Below are 16,754 nucleotides of genomic sequence, written 5' to 3'. Positions count from 1 at the left end.
AATTACAAACAATCAAATTGATCTCTTTTCTCATCTTCTGCAGGCAAACACAGAAAGACCGGCAGAGACGTGGCGATCAAAATCATCGACAAAATGCGGTTTCCTACTAAGCAGGAGAGCCAGCTGAGGAACGAGGTGGCCATACTTCAGGTGAGACGTGGCGAGCTTTATTAATTTAATGTGAGATTAAGTTAGAGCTGTACAATCAATCAAATTTTAATCTCACAATCTCGGCTTCCCACGATGAATGCAGTGATCAAACAATATTTAAGATGTAATCGAGCATCATGTTTGAGGAATCCTTTTTATAGTTTTAAAAAATGGATAACATCTTTACAAAACTGTTAATTACTTCATTAGATTGCTCCAGTTGGAATCTGGTTTTCACAGATTGTCTCCTATGTGTGACAGAACCTCCACCATCCGGGGATTGTTAACCTGGAGTGCATGTTTGAGACGCCCGAGCAGGTGTTTGTGGTCATGGAGAAGCTTCACGGCGACATGCTGGAGATGATTTTATCCAGCGAGAAGAGCCGGCTACCCGAACGGCTCACCAAGTTCCTGGTTACACAGGTGAGAACGTGAAAGCTCAGGCGGAAGGAGACACTTTTTTGTCTGTTTTCTTAGGCAGGGTTTATGTGGATGTCTGATAGGACTCTGATAGGAGTCATTCAGTTTGTGACTGTTGGGTCTGCAGATCCTGGTAGCCCTGAGGCATCTTCACTTCAAGAACATCGTCCACTGTGATCTGAAGCCTGAGAACGTCCTGCTGGCCTCTGCAGAGCCGTTTCCTCAGGTTAGTACAAATGCACTTTCCCACACTGAGGCAGCTCACCCAGGTGTTGCAATTGGTTGGAACTTGGTTGCTATTGCGCTGGTCCTTGATGTCATTCAGCTGCTTTCCAGGGAGCCTTGTCTTTGGGTCTGACAGTACTCCACACCAGTGCACTGCAGACCACAAGAACCAGACGTTTTCATAGTACCGATCTCACCAAGGGTCCAGAGCAGAACGATAGTCGCCGCCACAGCTATCTTCTGTTTAATTATAAATTAGAAGGACGAGGAACTCACGGGAGAGCCAGTGGATTAATGCTGCATTTTTCCCCCCTCTCAACCAGGTGAAGCTCTGCGACTTTGGTTTCGCTCGTATCATCGGGGAGAAGTCGTTCCGCCGCTCAGTGGTTGGCACTCCGGCCTACTTGGCGCCCGAGGTGCTCCGCAGCAAAGGCTACAACCGATCTCTGGACATGTGGTCGGTCGGCGTCATCGTTTACGTCAGTCTGAGCGGGACGTTTCCCTTCAATGAGGATGAGGACATCAATGACCAGATCCAGAATGCCGCCTTCATGTACCCAGCCAACCCCTGGAAGGAGATCTCAGAAGAGGGTAAGGGAACATCTGGACTTGGGTTCATTCATGTTCACATTTGTAACAATTTGTGTGTTTTAACGCCGCTTGACTATTCTTCTCCGACAGCCAAAGACCTGATTAATAACCTGCTGCAGGTGAAGATGAGGAAGCGCTACAGCGTGGACAAGTCGCTGAGCCACCCCTGGCTGCAGGTAACCAAACTGCTTTCCTTAGAAGAGTCTGCAGTATTGCGTGAGCGTTATTAAAGTAAATAAAGATTTAATAATGACAATAATAATAATAATAAATTTTATTTATGAGCGCCTTTCAAGTCACCCAAGGACACTTTACAATAAGATAAAACACTTAGTAAAACAATTGCAGAATAAGAACAATAAAATAAAAGCACAAGATAAAATGAACAAACAGTGGATTCACAGTGAATATGCAGTACTTAATGAAAGTAAAACATTTATTCCCCCCTTTAGGAAAAAATGTAATGAGGTCATAGAGCAAGAAGGGCGAAGGCTGGTTTCTCATTCACTAGTCTTTGTGTAACACCACAGGAGTCGCCCCCTGCTGGCCATTAGAATGAATGCAGATTCACGTTGGCTTCATATTTATGTTTTCGACTTGGAAGCTGTGTCCATCTTTTGTGTACAGTCTGTGATGCAGGACATAAAGTTATTATTTTAACTCTGTTTTTGAATGATCAAATCATACCTTAAATCACTGATTTAAAGGGACAGTTGACCTCTATATCAAATATACAACAATAGATTTTCTCAGGCTTATAGACATGCTTCTTAGCAGATTTCCCTATTACGGTCATGTAACACAGCCAAGGGGCAACCAATCAGACGAAAGTTGGCTTAATAGGGGGGAGGAGCTAAAATGGCTTATTTCAAATGGAGGATGAACTGGTCCAGTCTAACATAAATAAGGATTATTTTGAGCAATGAATCATGCAAAGCTCCTGCAGCAGTCAAAGATGGAGTGAAAGCTGAGCATAAAAAAAGTGTTTAATGTTGTCATTGTCGTCCAGGACTACCAGACCTGGCTGGACCTCAGGGAGTTCGAGACACGGCGAGGTGAGCGATACATCACTCACGAAAGCGACGATGCCCGATGGGAGGAATACGCTGACGAGAGAGGCTTGCACTACCCCAAACACTTCATCATGTCGCCCAACCTGGATGACATGGAGGAGGACCCCTAGAGGCCTTGGCCATGTTGACTTTTCTTAAGAGGGTTAGCCTCAAACCCGGGAAACTGTTGACAGAAGCGCCACTGTGTAGGCCGCAGGCTTTCCCCCATGACGGCGTGTGATGACCCATGAGGACACGCTGATCAGGCAGCTCACTGCAGCGATAATTCAGGTCCAGAGAATTAAAAATTTTCAAATATTTTATCTTTTTCCAGTTTCTTTTTCGTTTCTACAAAGCCATAAACAAACGGACGCTAAGAGCCGAAACACGGAAACATCGTGTTTTTTCTCCCCAGAATTCAACTTGGGGCTTCAACATATGTCAGCACTGCCAGCGGAGTCGTGGAAGGGCTAATCCAAAACCAAACCAGAGACTCAACTCACTTTTTCAGCTCGATAGCACAGTTTTAGCAGGTGGCCGTTACATTGTAGTTCTAAAAAGCTGTGTAGATGTCAATGTCGTCTTTTGTGACTAACTGGAACTCACGAGAAACAAGCGCTCTCTCCCGACTGTGGTTTTTGTTCTTGTTGGGATGTCTTTGCACTATTGGGACATTTTTTTTTCACGAGAATTTCACTGTCAGTAAGTCTCAGTTTGATCATCTGCAAAAGTTTGAAGCCATGTTAGCCTCCCTCGAGGCTGCAATTACAATCTTAAAATTAGAAAATGAATGTTGGCCAAATAGTCAACCAAACATTTATTCAATGCAGATTAAATTACTTTTATCTGACTAGTTTTGAGAACAGATTTGGCCTTTAAAGCATCAAAACAATATCAATGCTATGTTCCAAGACTGCAGTTCCTCTAATGGTCACTTGAGGCTGGCCCTGCGTCTAACAATGCTTCTTAAGTATGAAGTTTATTTAATGAACACTTCCTGGACTCGAATAAGAAATATTTTTTATGTACCATTAATTATTAGTAGAGTTGGTTAGTTTTTCTATTTAAAGAAACTCTTTTGCTAACAGACTTATTTTAGCTGGTGACAGATGCGGACGTTATATTAAAGTTAAGTGGGACGTACATCACTGTCTCCGACCTGTAATAATGTGGCTGTATGGCAGAAACTTTTGCAGAGGAACAAACGTGAGTTATTTTCAGAAACTCTGGAAGAGCTGAGAAGAATCGAGCTGCTATTGTCTCCTTTGTCTTTCTGAACTCTAACGTGTTCGTCAATCCCGATCTGACTCCAGCCTGAGAATTTATTTCACGTTTTATATTTTTGCAAGAAATGTTTTGTCATTTGGATGAAAATATTAAAGATGAACGGCAAAATGCGGGTGAGTCGTCATTGTTGTTCCTGTGCCAGTCGTCTTCTAGATGAGGCTCCAGCACTGTGGAAAAAAACAGGCGGACGTCTTACTCCATAGAGTTTTTCTGGCATTTGCTTTGCGCACTCTCAAGACAAAAACTTTGCCTTTATTTATCAGTCATAGGAAGTGATTTAAACCCTTCATCGGGCACCAGCAGTGTTTTACTCGAGGACTACTTGCACTCTTGTCACACTTCGACAGCCTATCCAAGTTTGCATGTTCTCCCTGTGCCTGTGTGCGCTCTCAGACTTCCTCTCACAGTCCAAAGACATGCGTGTTAGGGTTACTGATTGCTCTGACTGACTGTAGGTTAGTCCTGTGATTAACTAATGACCTGGACAGGTGTTCCACGTCTCACCCTGTGACAGCTGAAACCTTGTGACCCTGCACACATAGATGAAACTGATGGAAACACATTATGTGGGCAAAATGTTTTAAAAAAAATCTGATTATTTGGGCTTTTTGTTTTGTTTGTTTTTTTGTTTTTATTTTGAAAAATTGTAGTGTGGGTTTAATAATTGACCATAATTATGGTGGGTGAGAGGCGGGGTACACTCTGGACAGGTCACAGGCCTAACACACAGAGGGACTGACCGCCATTCAAACCAACTTAGAATCACCAAGTGATCTAGCCCAACTAACTGCGTGTCTTTGGACTGTGGAAGGAAGCCCAAGTACCTGGAGAGAACACATGAAGTTCATGTGGGGGGGGATTTTGTCAAATTTTGAGATTCGACTGTGTCCATACCAAATCTGACCAAATTAATGAAGACTAACACAAATCTTTATTTTATTCATTTATTTTTAACTTGTTTCAGTTAAATAATATGTTCTGTGGAACAAATATTAATGAAAGTTGTAGATCTTCAGTGTAGATCTTTTATAAACTGCTCGCAGTGAGGTTTGTGGATTTCTTGAGGAACGGATCAGTTTTGGATCAATACACATTACTGCTGCTACTTTTTTTTTGTTTTCAATTTTCAATTACTATTTTATTAATTCTAAATAACCACTGCACTGAATCGAAGGCAGGTCTTTTCTGAACAAGTTCCCCCTAAAATTGGGCAACGTGTACATACATATTTTGGTTGGATGTAGCATGAATTTGAATTTGGGGTGGACTGTTTAGGCAATATGTCTGTGAAGGTTCTCAGTCATCCAGGTCATCGTAGTCAAAGGAGCTTGCAAAGAAAGGCGTCTGTACTTCTTTAAGTTGCTTGAAGACGTTTCACCTCTCATCCGAGAAGCTTCTTCAGTTCTAAGGTCAAATGGTGGAGAGTCCCAGATATAAACCTAGTGGGAGTGACCCCCCACAGAGGGACAAAAGGACCCCCTGATGATCCTCTAATCGCCTGAGCCAAGGTGGGTGGTGGTTTATATGTGGGACTCTCCACCATTTGACCTTAGAACTGAAGAAGCTTCTCGGATGAGAGGTGAAACGTCTTCAAGCAACTTAAAGAAGTCCAGACGCCTTTCTTTGCAAGCTCCTTTGACGGTGGACTGTTTAAGCTACACACAAAGTCTGATGTATCTATTGTGAATTGCTCCAATTTCAAGGATTTAAAAAGCACAAGTGTTTCTAAAATTTCGGATGCCGGTGGCAGATTCAAGGTGATAAACGTTTCAAACGTCTTCGCTCAAAACAGGTTTAATGAAATCATGCAATCCCTTCCAAATGTACTAGTCAGACTCTCCAGCGAGGGACACCATGAATCAGAGGAAAAGCTGATAGCGATCTGCAGGATGTTTGGAAATGATCATTTAATTACCAGTCCTGAACCCGATCGCCGCTCATCTGGAGGGCCGCTGCTTGTTTTGGCAGCAGCGACCCCACCGCCACCACATGTAACCGAATCTTTTAATTTCTACCGGAGGAGCGATGGGCTCGTTGTGAATGGCTGCTGCACAACAGTGAGCTCAGCTAACTGCTTCAAGATGTGCAGGATAGCAGCCGGATGACCAATGGAACGAGATCCTCCTACGTCAGATGACCTATGACCCGAAGTGCTGCACAGTTTAATCCAGTCATTCAGTGTCTGGTGTCCATAATCTGACAAGAACAGTCCACGAATGTTTTAATGTTTTAATGTTTTGAAATTTTTATTTATAGGTCATAAAACTACAAAATGTGTTTTCCTTAAATATTTGTTAAAACACATCAGAACACGATCTTTTAAACCAACAGACATCTCGTAATGTCCAAACTCTCACACTCCCCAAGTTAAAGTGCCAAAAACTGCAGTTCCTCTAATGTCCACTTGAGGCTTTCTCCAAAAGGCCCCATAGACTTCCATATTAAAAAGTTCAACTTTACAGCAGAAACAAACATGTTTACAGCTACAAAAGAACAGTTTTGGCCTTTTTGGATAGTTTCCTCCTTCATAATGACTCTACAGGAGTGAATCTAATTAATGACTCACCCATTTTGGATTTCACACAGGCTTAAAGGAAGTGATGAAGCAGCTGTCTGCTCGTTTTTAGCTCTGTAAATCTCTTTGTTTGCTTTGTGGTGCAGTCAGTTCAAGAAGTTTGGGACAGTGTAGTTGTTTACACTCACTACTGACCCGGCAGCCAAAATTTCAAAGTCGTCTCTTTCAGGCGAACTTGAGCTCGGTGAATCCGGCCACAGGCAGCGGTGCCGGGCTCTTCTTCTTCTCAAGCTTCAGCCCCTGTGGTTTCTGGGGCTTGGCAAGGCGACTGGGGTGCAGCAGGCTGAAGAAATGGAAGCGCTCGCCCATCTTGGCGGGGTTGGTCAGCATGTTGTAGCTGCTGATAAGCTGCTTCCTGGTGGACGGGTCGCTGCAGTTCCTCAGCAGAATCTGTGGAGAACAACTGGGGGTTAAAGCCTCGGGACATACTGTGTGTGTCTGATATCCTGGTTTTCTAACTGTGGGCCACAGCGTGTCACTCAGAAACACTAAAATGTTTTTGGATCATCTTACAATCATACGATGTTTTACTTTTCTTTGTGCTCATTTTTTTTAGTTCTGTCACAAAGTAAGTTTCACTGAACTAACAGCTTCACCTGCCCAGAAATGGCGACAATATGTCTGCTGAAAGTTTTTCCCTGCACAGCATTTTTCTGCAGAGGTTGTAATATTTTTAAACTCGTGAATGAACTTTTGCATAAACCTGGTGGGAATGCACCCTAGGTCTGTGTATTCAAATTTTAACCTGAAACTAAGAAAAAGGAGCAGTGAGTCACACTCTTTGGTGTTGGATTTCCACCAAATGAGGAAATGACACTAAAAGAAATCATGCTGATTGTTTTTATTGGCATCTGTCAGTGATGAAGACTCACCTGCATCCTGGTGTCAATACCCATGTTCTTCAGGAACGTATTCTGAGTGACGGGGCCCAGACAGGCCACGCCTCCTCCCGCCATCCTCCGCAGATAGTTGAAATCCACGTCTGCGGTGAGGTCGGCAGAGCCAGGGGAGGCGAGGACGTCATGAAGCTGGTGACCTTTAAAACCCTGACCAACAGCAAAGGAGCAAAATGATGAGCAAACCTATGATGGGTTCAACGCAAAACCTTATTTACAGTGGCAGTAGCAAATTTGAGCTAAGTAGCGGCTTCTTACACAGTTTTTCCTTCAAACTACATGAGGGGATGTTTAAGAAGTACAGCATGAATAAAAGGTTTAAAACTAAACCTATTTCTAACCATCTAAAACGATTGTAACCCAGTTTAAAAAAAAAAAAAAAGCTGTGAAATCTTGGCAACCTCAGAAGAAGAATTGAGGAAGAGGAGCGACGGGCCGGTTGACCCTGGTTTCCCCCTGCCTGACGCACAGGAGCCTTTCTGCTTCCTACAGCTGCTTCCTTCCACTAGAGCTGAACAAAACATGCTCACATGAAGGTCTAAACCTCAAACTGGTCCTCACGAAGACAAAAGAATTACAAAGCACGACAGCTGGAGGACACACTGAGTGCACTGTATGTGATCAATAAAAACGACAAATTAAAGACTCAACATACATCCAACTCTGAATTGTTCCTATCAAAATGTGTGCATGAGGTCCTAAAATACTGATGGAAGTATTAGAGACTGCATTAAAGTCAACCTGTTTTTACCACTGTTGTGTAAAATAAGCAGGTCCGTTGAGCTGCTCTAAACCTTTATTCCTGAAATGATTGTTTATTAGTTGATTAACTGCATACTCATACTTACTAATTCAGTTTAAACACTAAAGCATTCAGTTTATTAACAAAAATCTTTGGTTGCAGCCTAGCAGCAGCTTCTGAGGCTACAACATTTAAGTGCACAAAAACTGCAGTTCCTCTAATGTCCACTTGAGGCTGTCTTGAAAAACGAGTCAGTTCCCATACACAAAAACGTCCAACATGTTTACAGCCTGCTACAAAAAAACTGTTTTGGCTTCTGGAAAGCTTCACCCTTCAAAAGAACTGTATAGGGGAGATTTTTTCCCAGTTCATTCACATTTATACTCCATTAATGCTTAAAGTTAGGGGCGTGGTCACTCTGGCAGACAGGTAACCTCGAGAGACGAAGTAGTGTTGAAAGATGAAATTCTTGGATGATATTAGTATGTTAATTAGCACTAATTAGCAGGTATCTGTATCAACTGTACAGTTTATGATAAAGCGTGCTAACATAGCTAGAAATGGTGGTAACTTCCATCTTTTGTGTACAGTGTATGGCCAGTCCCTCTTGTTGTTAGGCGTAGTTGGATAAAAACTACCAAACATGAAAGAAAAATAAGTCTTACCATTCTGTTGTATTCGCAGGTATCAGTAATTTTATAACTAGCGTGAATGACATCCCAAAAATCCCTCCTTGAGGCCCAGGTGGGGTCACAGTGGGCAGACCCACCCTGCTCACTGTGGGGCTCAGTAGCTGCACATGTAGGGCACATCTGCACTGTGTGCTGCCCACAGTGGGACCCGCAGTGTACCCACCCACCCACCCACCGTACGCCCACACCCTAGGTGAGGGCTGCCCTACGTGCCCCACACACGGCCCACTGTACGATGCTCACATGTTCCCCACAGTTCCATTTCACGCTGGCACAATCCATCGCAGTAACTGAGGATTTTTTACAATATGCAGACTTGGACGTTTTTATCTGGCTGACTTTGAACATATGTGACACAGGAAGCTTTAGCAGACGGGCTTGATGTGTGTGTCGTACTCTGAACGTGTCTGTCTTGGTTCCATTGTGGCCATAGTCGATGATCAGCGCCGCACCGCCGTCCTCTATGATGCGCCGGGCCAGCTGCTGCACAATGACCCCGCCCTCTGCAGACACTTCCACATGATCCCGCTTTTCATCTGCCTCACACACACACACACACACACACACACACACACACACACACACACACACACACACACACACACAGTAACTTAATAATACATTGCTTCACTCTCTATCATCTCTGCTGGAGACAAAAACATGGCTGGACTGTAAACACACACAGGTCAGGTTTCCACCTTTTAAAGGTGGACTGGACATCTTTTGGAATTATTTATTAATCAAAAACTGAAATTTCCTCAAGTTCGAGCTTCTCAAATGTGATGTTTTCTTTTCTGCTTTATTTAGCGTTCATTTTTCTTTGACTGGAACAAATGACACTTACAGACGTCTTGTTGAACTCTGAACATTTTCCCTTTTTCAAACAGTCCATAAACAAATGCAGTGTGATAAACTTGATCGGAACAAGTGAGGAGAGTTCAATTCAGCAGTTCGTCTCCTGTTTGTAAAAAAGCTGAACTTAATTTCTCATTTTGTCTTCCTACATTTCCCATGATACCTCATAAACAACCCTCAGGTACAGTTATCCATCATTTAAGGCAGGAAAAGGATCATTTAAATGGTGAATCTTCACTACAGACGCAGAAATAACACTGGCTGAAATAGAGTTTCAAAAATCGGTGAGATTACGATGGCCACGCCCTTCTTTTATAGTCAGTTAATGAGCCAGAAATAGTAAACAAACATTTTTTTCTTCCTTTCTGTTGCCTTGCAGATCCCTCAAACCATCTTAAGGGGACTGTATCTGCGACAGACGAGCTTCATCAGTTTGTATTCATAATCATAGCTATGACACCATGAAGGCTGAACCAAGCCCCTTGCCACCCACAGGGATGTGCACCTATTGTGAAGGCAAACCAAGACATCGTTCCCAGGTTGCAATCAAACCAGCCGGCATTCAAGCATGGGTGACGCCCCATAATGAGGAAATAAAGACTGACGAACCCGCTACACCTCCTGACCCGGACAAACAAAATGTCTGGTTACTGTAAACTCATCGAAACAACGTTAGTGTTTGTTGGATGGTCAGTCAGGTCCTGGCATAAAGATTAGTGATCTTCATATGTCACATTTTATGCAACCTCCACGTGGAGCATCACGACTACCAGGACCTTTCGCACCATTTACACCACGGGTAGGGGAACTCCAGGCCTCGAGTGCCGGTGTCCTGCAGGTTTTAGATGTGTCCCAGCTGATTCAAATGGCTAAACGACCTCCTCAACATGTCTTGAAGTTCTCCAGAGGCCTGGTAATGAACTAATCATTTGATTCAGGTGTGTTGACCCAGGGTGAGATCTAAAATCTGCAGGACACTGGTCCTTGAGGCCTGGAGTTCCCCACACCTGATTAACACAGTGAAGAAAAGAGCCTCACAACTAAAGGTCCTCGACAGCTTCCTACCCGGGATAGCTGCATCCATCAAAAGTACCAATGGAACCTTCAGGAGGGTAGTTCTAGTCCTGTAGAACATTTCCAGCAGTAATACTCCCTTAAGAGTCACGATTACTCCTGGAGTTTACCTGCACTTTCTGAAATTTCTTCACTTCGACATTCAGACCACTGGCCAGAAATCTCATCACCTCAACAGCCAGCACATGACTTCAAACTGTTCCAAAACTACATCTACTTAAGTGTTTATATTTTCCACAGTGCAAAGGAGAAACAATTCCCCTTTAATCCAAACATCCAGACTTTTATATCCTTGGAGGTTTATCTGAACTTACAAAAGCATTTTTTTTCACCCACTTTGAAGACTGATGTCCTTCAGTCTTTTAAACGTTGTGGAAATTGACTCTTCAGACAGACTCTCTGAGGTTTGTTTTACAGCCCTCATCTGGTTTTTTATTGCCCACATTTATGCCATCTATACATCCACAGCCTGCTTGATTTGGCCTCTCCAGCTCAGCTCAGACACTTTGAACATCCTGCCAAAGGTCTGACATCATCATCATTATTACTGTCATCGTCTTCCTCGGCAGCAGAGGCAGAAGCGGGTCTTAATAAAAGGCGGGATTCATTTCTCTTTGAGGTCATCTGAACTTTTAAAATTCAAACAATGAGCCACTTTATCTGGTTTCAAGAACCAGAGAGGCCTTAATAAACTGTGATGTGGTAACCATAAAGGAGTGTAGATTTTATTTGGAAACTGTAAAAAGCAGATGTTAATAAATGTGTGCTTTGCTTTCCTGGACACAGAAGCTCTACATTTACTGACCTGCACGAGCGACGTCGAGGCCAGGGTCGGAGCCGGCGCCACGACAAACCTCAGCGTGTCCGGCTTCTCTGGGTCGATGTCCACCAACACCTCCCTCCAGCCTTTCTCCGTCCTCTGCCCCAAACAGAGAAACGGACATGTTTAGATGGGCCTCTGTGGACAAAACAGCTGAAAGGCGTTCTTATTATGAGGGTGCTGCAGGCGTCAACAGCAAACATCAGAGGAACAGCCACTCAGAAACCTTTGCACAAGACATGAAATCTCTGTTTTTCATATGGTTTTATTTAAACTTAAAGCAGAGCATAATGACTTCGCTACAGGTTTTTCTTGTTAACACAAAGATTCACCAATTTTCACTTTGCTAAAAGTCAGATACGGAAAAATTAATCAAAGAACAGTCGCTGCTAAATTACACAAATAACCTATCACATAAACAGCCTATCTTTCACCAAATACAGCCGTTAAACGCATTTTTATGGACTTCTTGTGTTTTGATTTGGTGCCATCTGGTGGTCGGAACAATCATGACAGTGTAGTCAAATGCAATGCAAGACCACAGTATACAGAGAGGACTTTAAGGACTAATATGACAGTAAAGAAAAAGCTTTATTGCTACATAAATATTTCACACACTGTGTTTTTAAATCTCACCTGGAATTTGTGAATTGGCAGGGCGTCAAAGAACTCATGAGCGACAAAGATACTAAATCCTGGAAGAAGAGGAAAAACTCAATGAAGATAAGATAACCTTTATTAGTCCCACACGTGGGAAATTTGTTAAATAAAAACAGAGAAAGACAACCAAGACTAGCACAAAATGGTAGCCCATAATTACATAATCTAACTGCTAAAACTTTAGTTACAAAAAATTACGAGAAAGTAAAGAGGAGATAAGAAGGAAGCGCAGAATGAGCGGAGCTGCTGTAACAGGCTGCCACGCACGGGGGGCGCCGGAAGTGAAAAAACATATTTTAATAGAGATTAAAAGCGAACACATAAAGAACTCAAATGGAAACAGTAACAGTATCAGCCTGAAGCCTGATGTCCTCAGATCAATTCAGCACTGAAAATACTCACTGTCAAAACCATAAACTGTATATAAAAACAGGGAACACTTCCTCAAACCTGCATTTTTTTTATTGTCCACCAGAGGGCGACTCCTCTGGTAGCAGAATGGCTTCTTATTGTAAAGATATTTCTGAGGTAATGACCCAACTTTTCATTTGAAGCACAAGCAGAGGCTTTCCTAATGACCTTATGGACTCTGTGTTAGTAAAGTCTTACTGAATAAAACACGAGGTTTAATGTGTGATTAACAGTCTAATTTAGTGTTGATGTATGTTTGATGAGTGTGCAGTGTACCTCATTTGTCAAATCTGGCTTCAAAACATAAAATGTCGATGGCCAAAACACTCATAAAACCAAACAATGACTTTGGTAACCAGTTTCAGGTATTTGTCATTTTTACACAAACTCCTAAACTATAGATGGACTAACTGTGCTTATGTGCTTACTTTAACCAGGAAACACCCTGCTAACATCTTCAGGTTCTCTAATTTTGTGGCATGGAGTTGTTCCATATAAACCAGTACGACCACAGCCTGCTTTCTGCTCCGGTGTACCTGTCGGGACATCGTCTAACCGGCGGTACCACGACACCGGTAGCCCTGCTTCAGTTTCTCCGCGACGGTAAACCAGATCATCTTCTGCGTCTGCCTCCTGGCTGCGGTTTCCCGTCAGATTCTGAGCCTGAAGCAGACTCAGAGCCGGACTCACCTCGACCAGGTGCAGCGACACAGAGGCCCCGCCCAGCACCGACTGCAACTGACTGAACACCTGAAGAGAGAAAAAATTGCAACTTGATGACACAGATGTTTCCACTTTGGGGTGAAATCTTTAGTCTTTCATAGAAAAGCGTTAAGCCTGGCTGACGTACTCTGATGACGTCGCTCGCCAGCGATCCTTTTCCAGGTCCGAGCTCAACCAGCTGCAGCTGTTTGGGTTGACCAGCTCCCATCCACTCACTGATGATCCACACTCCGATCAGCTGGAGGAGACCAAACATGTTTGAACCAGCAGGAGAAGCACAAAGTTTTCTTATCTTACTGAATCTAAACGTGCTGCTTTCAAGGAAAGTCAAGTCATTTCCGCCATATGTAGCAGTACAGTACACAGTGAAGACCATGGTGCTACACATAACAGTAGAGACAGGACCGCATAAAGTGCAAGTGTGTGAAAATGGCAAACAAACAGTGCAACAGCACAATACAGACACAACACGGTGCAGAGAGCTTCATACCTGGATCACCAGGTCTGTGACATTAAACAGCTGAACTTTATGCAAAAGGAACTTTTTTTTTACTGCACATGAACACTGATTTCAAGCAGCATGAAAAAACACAAAAGCCCTCACTGTAAGGTGTCTTACTCATCTGTCTTCTTGTCCTGATCACATCATACTTATCGTATTCCAGGGTTTAAACAAGGAAAACTCACAAAAAAACTTCTTTAGAACCACACTGCCTGTGATTTATCTTTTCGGTAGGAGCCAAATTTTTTTTTAAATAAAGTATGTATGTATTTTATTATACATTCATAGTCATCATATGCATTCATACTGAAAGTCTGTATTCACAAACTGTATTCACTTAGCCTCTGTGCTAAGAAAATGCATTGACCGACCATAGGTGTTTGAAGCCACAATCTCAGTTCCAAACTCTTTGAGCCTCTGAGGCATCACTTTTTCCGTGTGACTCCTGGATCGCTGGAAGATCTCGTTTTTTAAGTACGTTTTTAGTTTTGTTCATTCCTCAAAAAGCAAGAGGACAAGCAGAAGCCCACAAACTGTGACCAGCTCTGACACGATCGGAGCACCAATGAAGCAGGAATTTATCGTCATCGATCAGCATTTGACCTGGAAGCTGATCCCACGCGCCGTGAGAACAGGGCTGCGTCATTTTATACCATACTTGCAAATACCGCTATAATTTTTTTTTTTACATGATATAAAAGCATCATATCATGATATCTATGACACAGGACCATCCTGTTATTCTCCCCAGCACGCACAACAACTGAAAACCAATTAATAATTTTTAATGGGGCTATTTTAATTTTTAATTCAAAATATTTTGGAACATATTTACTATTGATGAAGTATGTGTCAACCGCTAACAGTACAATGACCGACGAAGGCCGATCAAAGACACGTTTACCTGATGTGAACAGTGTATATCAGAGGCCGGCCGAGTGGAAACATCATGTGGAATGAAACTGAAAGTTTGAGGGGTTTTTCCAGCCTCACCTCTCCAAAGATCTGGCTGATTTCTGGTGAAGTGATGAAATCTCCTTCAGGTCCCAGCATGTTGTTCCTCACATAATAACCCTGAGAAGGGGGAAAACAAACAAGGAAAAGATACTCACTAAAAACAGGAAAACCAGCTGCTGCTTTTACATGCTAACACTATCATTGGATTGGTGGTTACCACAAAGCCCCAGAGAGTTCAGACCACAGGAGTCACTGTGAGGTCTGGGTGTTCATAATTTGAGTTTAAGTTTGTTACAGACAGAGGATGACCTGAGAGACTGAACTAAGGCCCAGAAAGACACAAATAAGGGTTATTTAAATTTGTTATAGTAAAATCAGAGGATTCAAAAGTGAACAAAAGCTTTGCTTTTGAATTCTGATCCATGACCTGCAAGTGGTACTCTGGCACACACTTTAGCTGGAGTTAATCATTCTGTACCTTCACAGGGTTGGTGAGCACCTCCCTCATGTACTCTGCCACAGGGATCGGCCCTGTGGCTTTTATTTTAGAGGTCAGGTGGCGCAGCATGGAGGGTGGTTTGTTGTTTCCATCAGGTGCAGAGCTGCAGAAGAGTTTGGAAGGGGCTGCTTGCCATCGCACTGTCACACAGAAACATTCAATTCATACATTTAAAAAAAAGCTTTTATTTTTTTCTGAAGGGGGGGTTGTATTTGACCCCAAAACATAAATTCAAATTCAGTAAGCCATTTTTATTCTACTTTATTTTCCTGTTTCATTTAATGACATTTTTTTTACTTCATAAAGATACTTTAGGTCCCCTTCAGGGGTCGCCACGGCAGATCACCTGCCTCTATCTCATACCGTCCCCATGTTTATCTACACTAATAAACTATTAATTGAATTTATTATCTGGATTGACCTCTCACCTGCTGCTGCCGGCCTGACAGGGTGGATAAAACCTCTGCTGAGCAGCTGCTGTGCTTTAACACAGAGAAGAGCCCTCATTCTGCTTCACAGGAAAGAACAGAACCACCTCATTACTGGATTTTACTTTAACCACATGGAGGAACTCTCTGCTCTTTGACAGCACAGCGGCTAGCCGGTTAGCTTCAACTACGAGGTTTCTGTTGTTTTTAAGGATACAAAACCAACAGAAACCTGCCGTCGGAGGCGACGTTTCACCTCCTGGTACACAAGATAAAAACGTCTGAATGCGTTTATGGATATCCGCGTGTAAGTTACCGCAGGTCAAACGCTGCACCGTCCCCGTGCAAAAGCGTTAAAGCAACACATGCTAATGCTAAGCTCGTCGCAGTAATAGAGATACCATCCGGTTAAGTGTCAAAATAAAACTTAAAGAAAATGAATCTCAACGAGTGATATACAGTAAATATAAATTATTGTACGAAAACCCAAAGCAGCAATAAAACAATAAAGAAATGATACAGTAATAGTATAAATCGGCCTACATCTTTCTAATGTATCTGAATTATGTTTCATGCCTATAAACTTGATACATTCTGCACGACATGAAAACCACAGCGATACATTTTTCTTCTTTCTTAATCTTCAGTCTCTGTGAATTTGTCTCTGTTTATTCCAGAGCACATTAAGCCAACACCTACCCTTAAGTGTCCCGTTAGATTTTTTTAAGTACATTGTGGAAAGTAGCTTTCCCATTAATAGTCATTGACATTTTATTTTGAAAGATCTTTCTCCATTTCCTTTGATATCGTGTTTTAAAACAGCACCTTGACGCTTCAGACGGACAACAAACGCTGTGATTGGAGGACAGACGGTTACGTAGGGGACTCGTTTTTAATATTTGATTTAATATTTTTTTTAGCGTGCTCATCAACATAATTTACCTTAGTTATTTGTGTAAAACATATCATTTAGATTTATTTGTTTTTATGTAACGAATCAATCTAAAAAAAAAAAAAGTAAAGCGTGCGTGTTGCCATATTGGCCGGAAATGCCGCCAAAAATCTTTGGCCAAGTATCGACATCACACCTCAGTCATATATGACTACAAAATAGGGTTGCCAACCGTCCCTTAAAATACGGAATCGTCCGGTATTTCGAAACAAAAGTACACGTCCCGTATTGAGCTAATAAGGG

General features: G+C 42.5%; 2 protein-coding genes across 3 annotated transcripts in view; one reads left to right on the top strand and one right to left on the bottom strand.

Moving 5' to 3' along the window:
• The window catches only part of LOC102299591 (serine/threonine-protein kinase D3), a 52,939-nt gene extending 49,829 nt beyond the window's left edge, over positions 1-3,110 (top strand). For both annotated transcript variants that reach the window (XM_005929879.3, XM_005929878.3), the window contains exons 14-19: positions 44-150; positions 412-573; positions 698-796; positions 1,119-1,386; positions 1,477-1,562; positions 2,396-3,110. In XM_005929879.3, coding sequence (XP_005929941.1) covers positions 44-150; positions 412-573; positions 698-796; positions 1,119-1,386; positions 1,477-1,562; positions 2,396-2,569 — 896 coding nt within the window. In that variant the 3' untranslated portion in view covers positions 2,570-3,110. The remainder of the gene's footprint in view (positions 1-43; positions 151-411; positions 574-697; positions 797-1,118; positions 1,387-1,476; positions 1,563-2,395) is intronic.
• A 2,834-nt stretch (positions 3,111-5,944) lies between these two features.
• ndufaf7 (NADH:ubiquinone oxidoreductase complex assembly factor 7) lies at positions 5,945-15,936 on the bottom strand. The gene is made up of 10 exons (XM_005929877.3): positions 15,560-15,936; positions 15,111-15,271; positions 14,669-14,749; positions 13,301-13,411; positions 12,987-13,200; positions 12,016-12,074; positions 11,365-11,478; positions 9,027-9,170; positions 7,173-7,346; positions 5,945-6,690 (listed from the first exon to the last, which is right to left on the bottom strand). Exons 1-10 carry the CDS (start codon positions 15,636-15,638, stop codon positions 6,466-6,468), a joined length of 1,362 nt encoding a protein of 453 aa, XP_005929939.1. The 5' UTR covers positions 15,639-15,936; the 3' UTR covers positions 5,945-6,465.
• Positions 15,937-16,754: the final 818 nt, after the last annotated feature.

Source organism: Haplochromis burtoni, unplaced genomic scaffold (genome assembly GCF_018398535.1).
Source record: "Haplochromis burtoni strain Fernald_Lab_line unplaced genomic scaffold, NCSU_Asbu1 Contig_126, whole genome shotgun sequence".
Taxonomy (NCBI): Eukaryota; Metazoa; Chordata; class Actinopteri; order Cichliformes; family Cichlidae; genus Haplochromis; species Haplochromis burtoni.
Note: the sequence above shows the minus strand (reverse complement) of the source record. Positions and strands in the feature narration are given on the sequence as shown.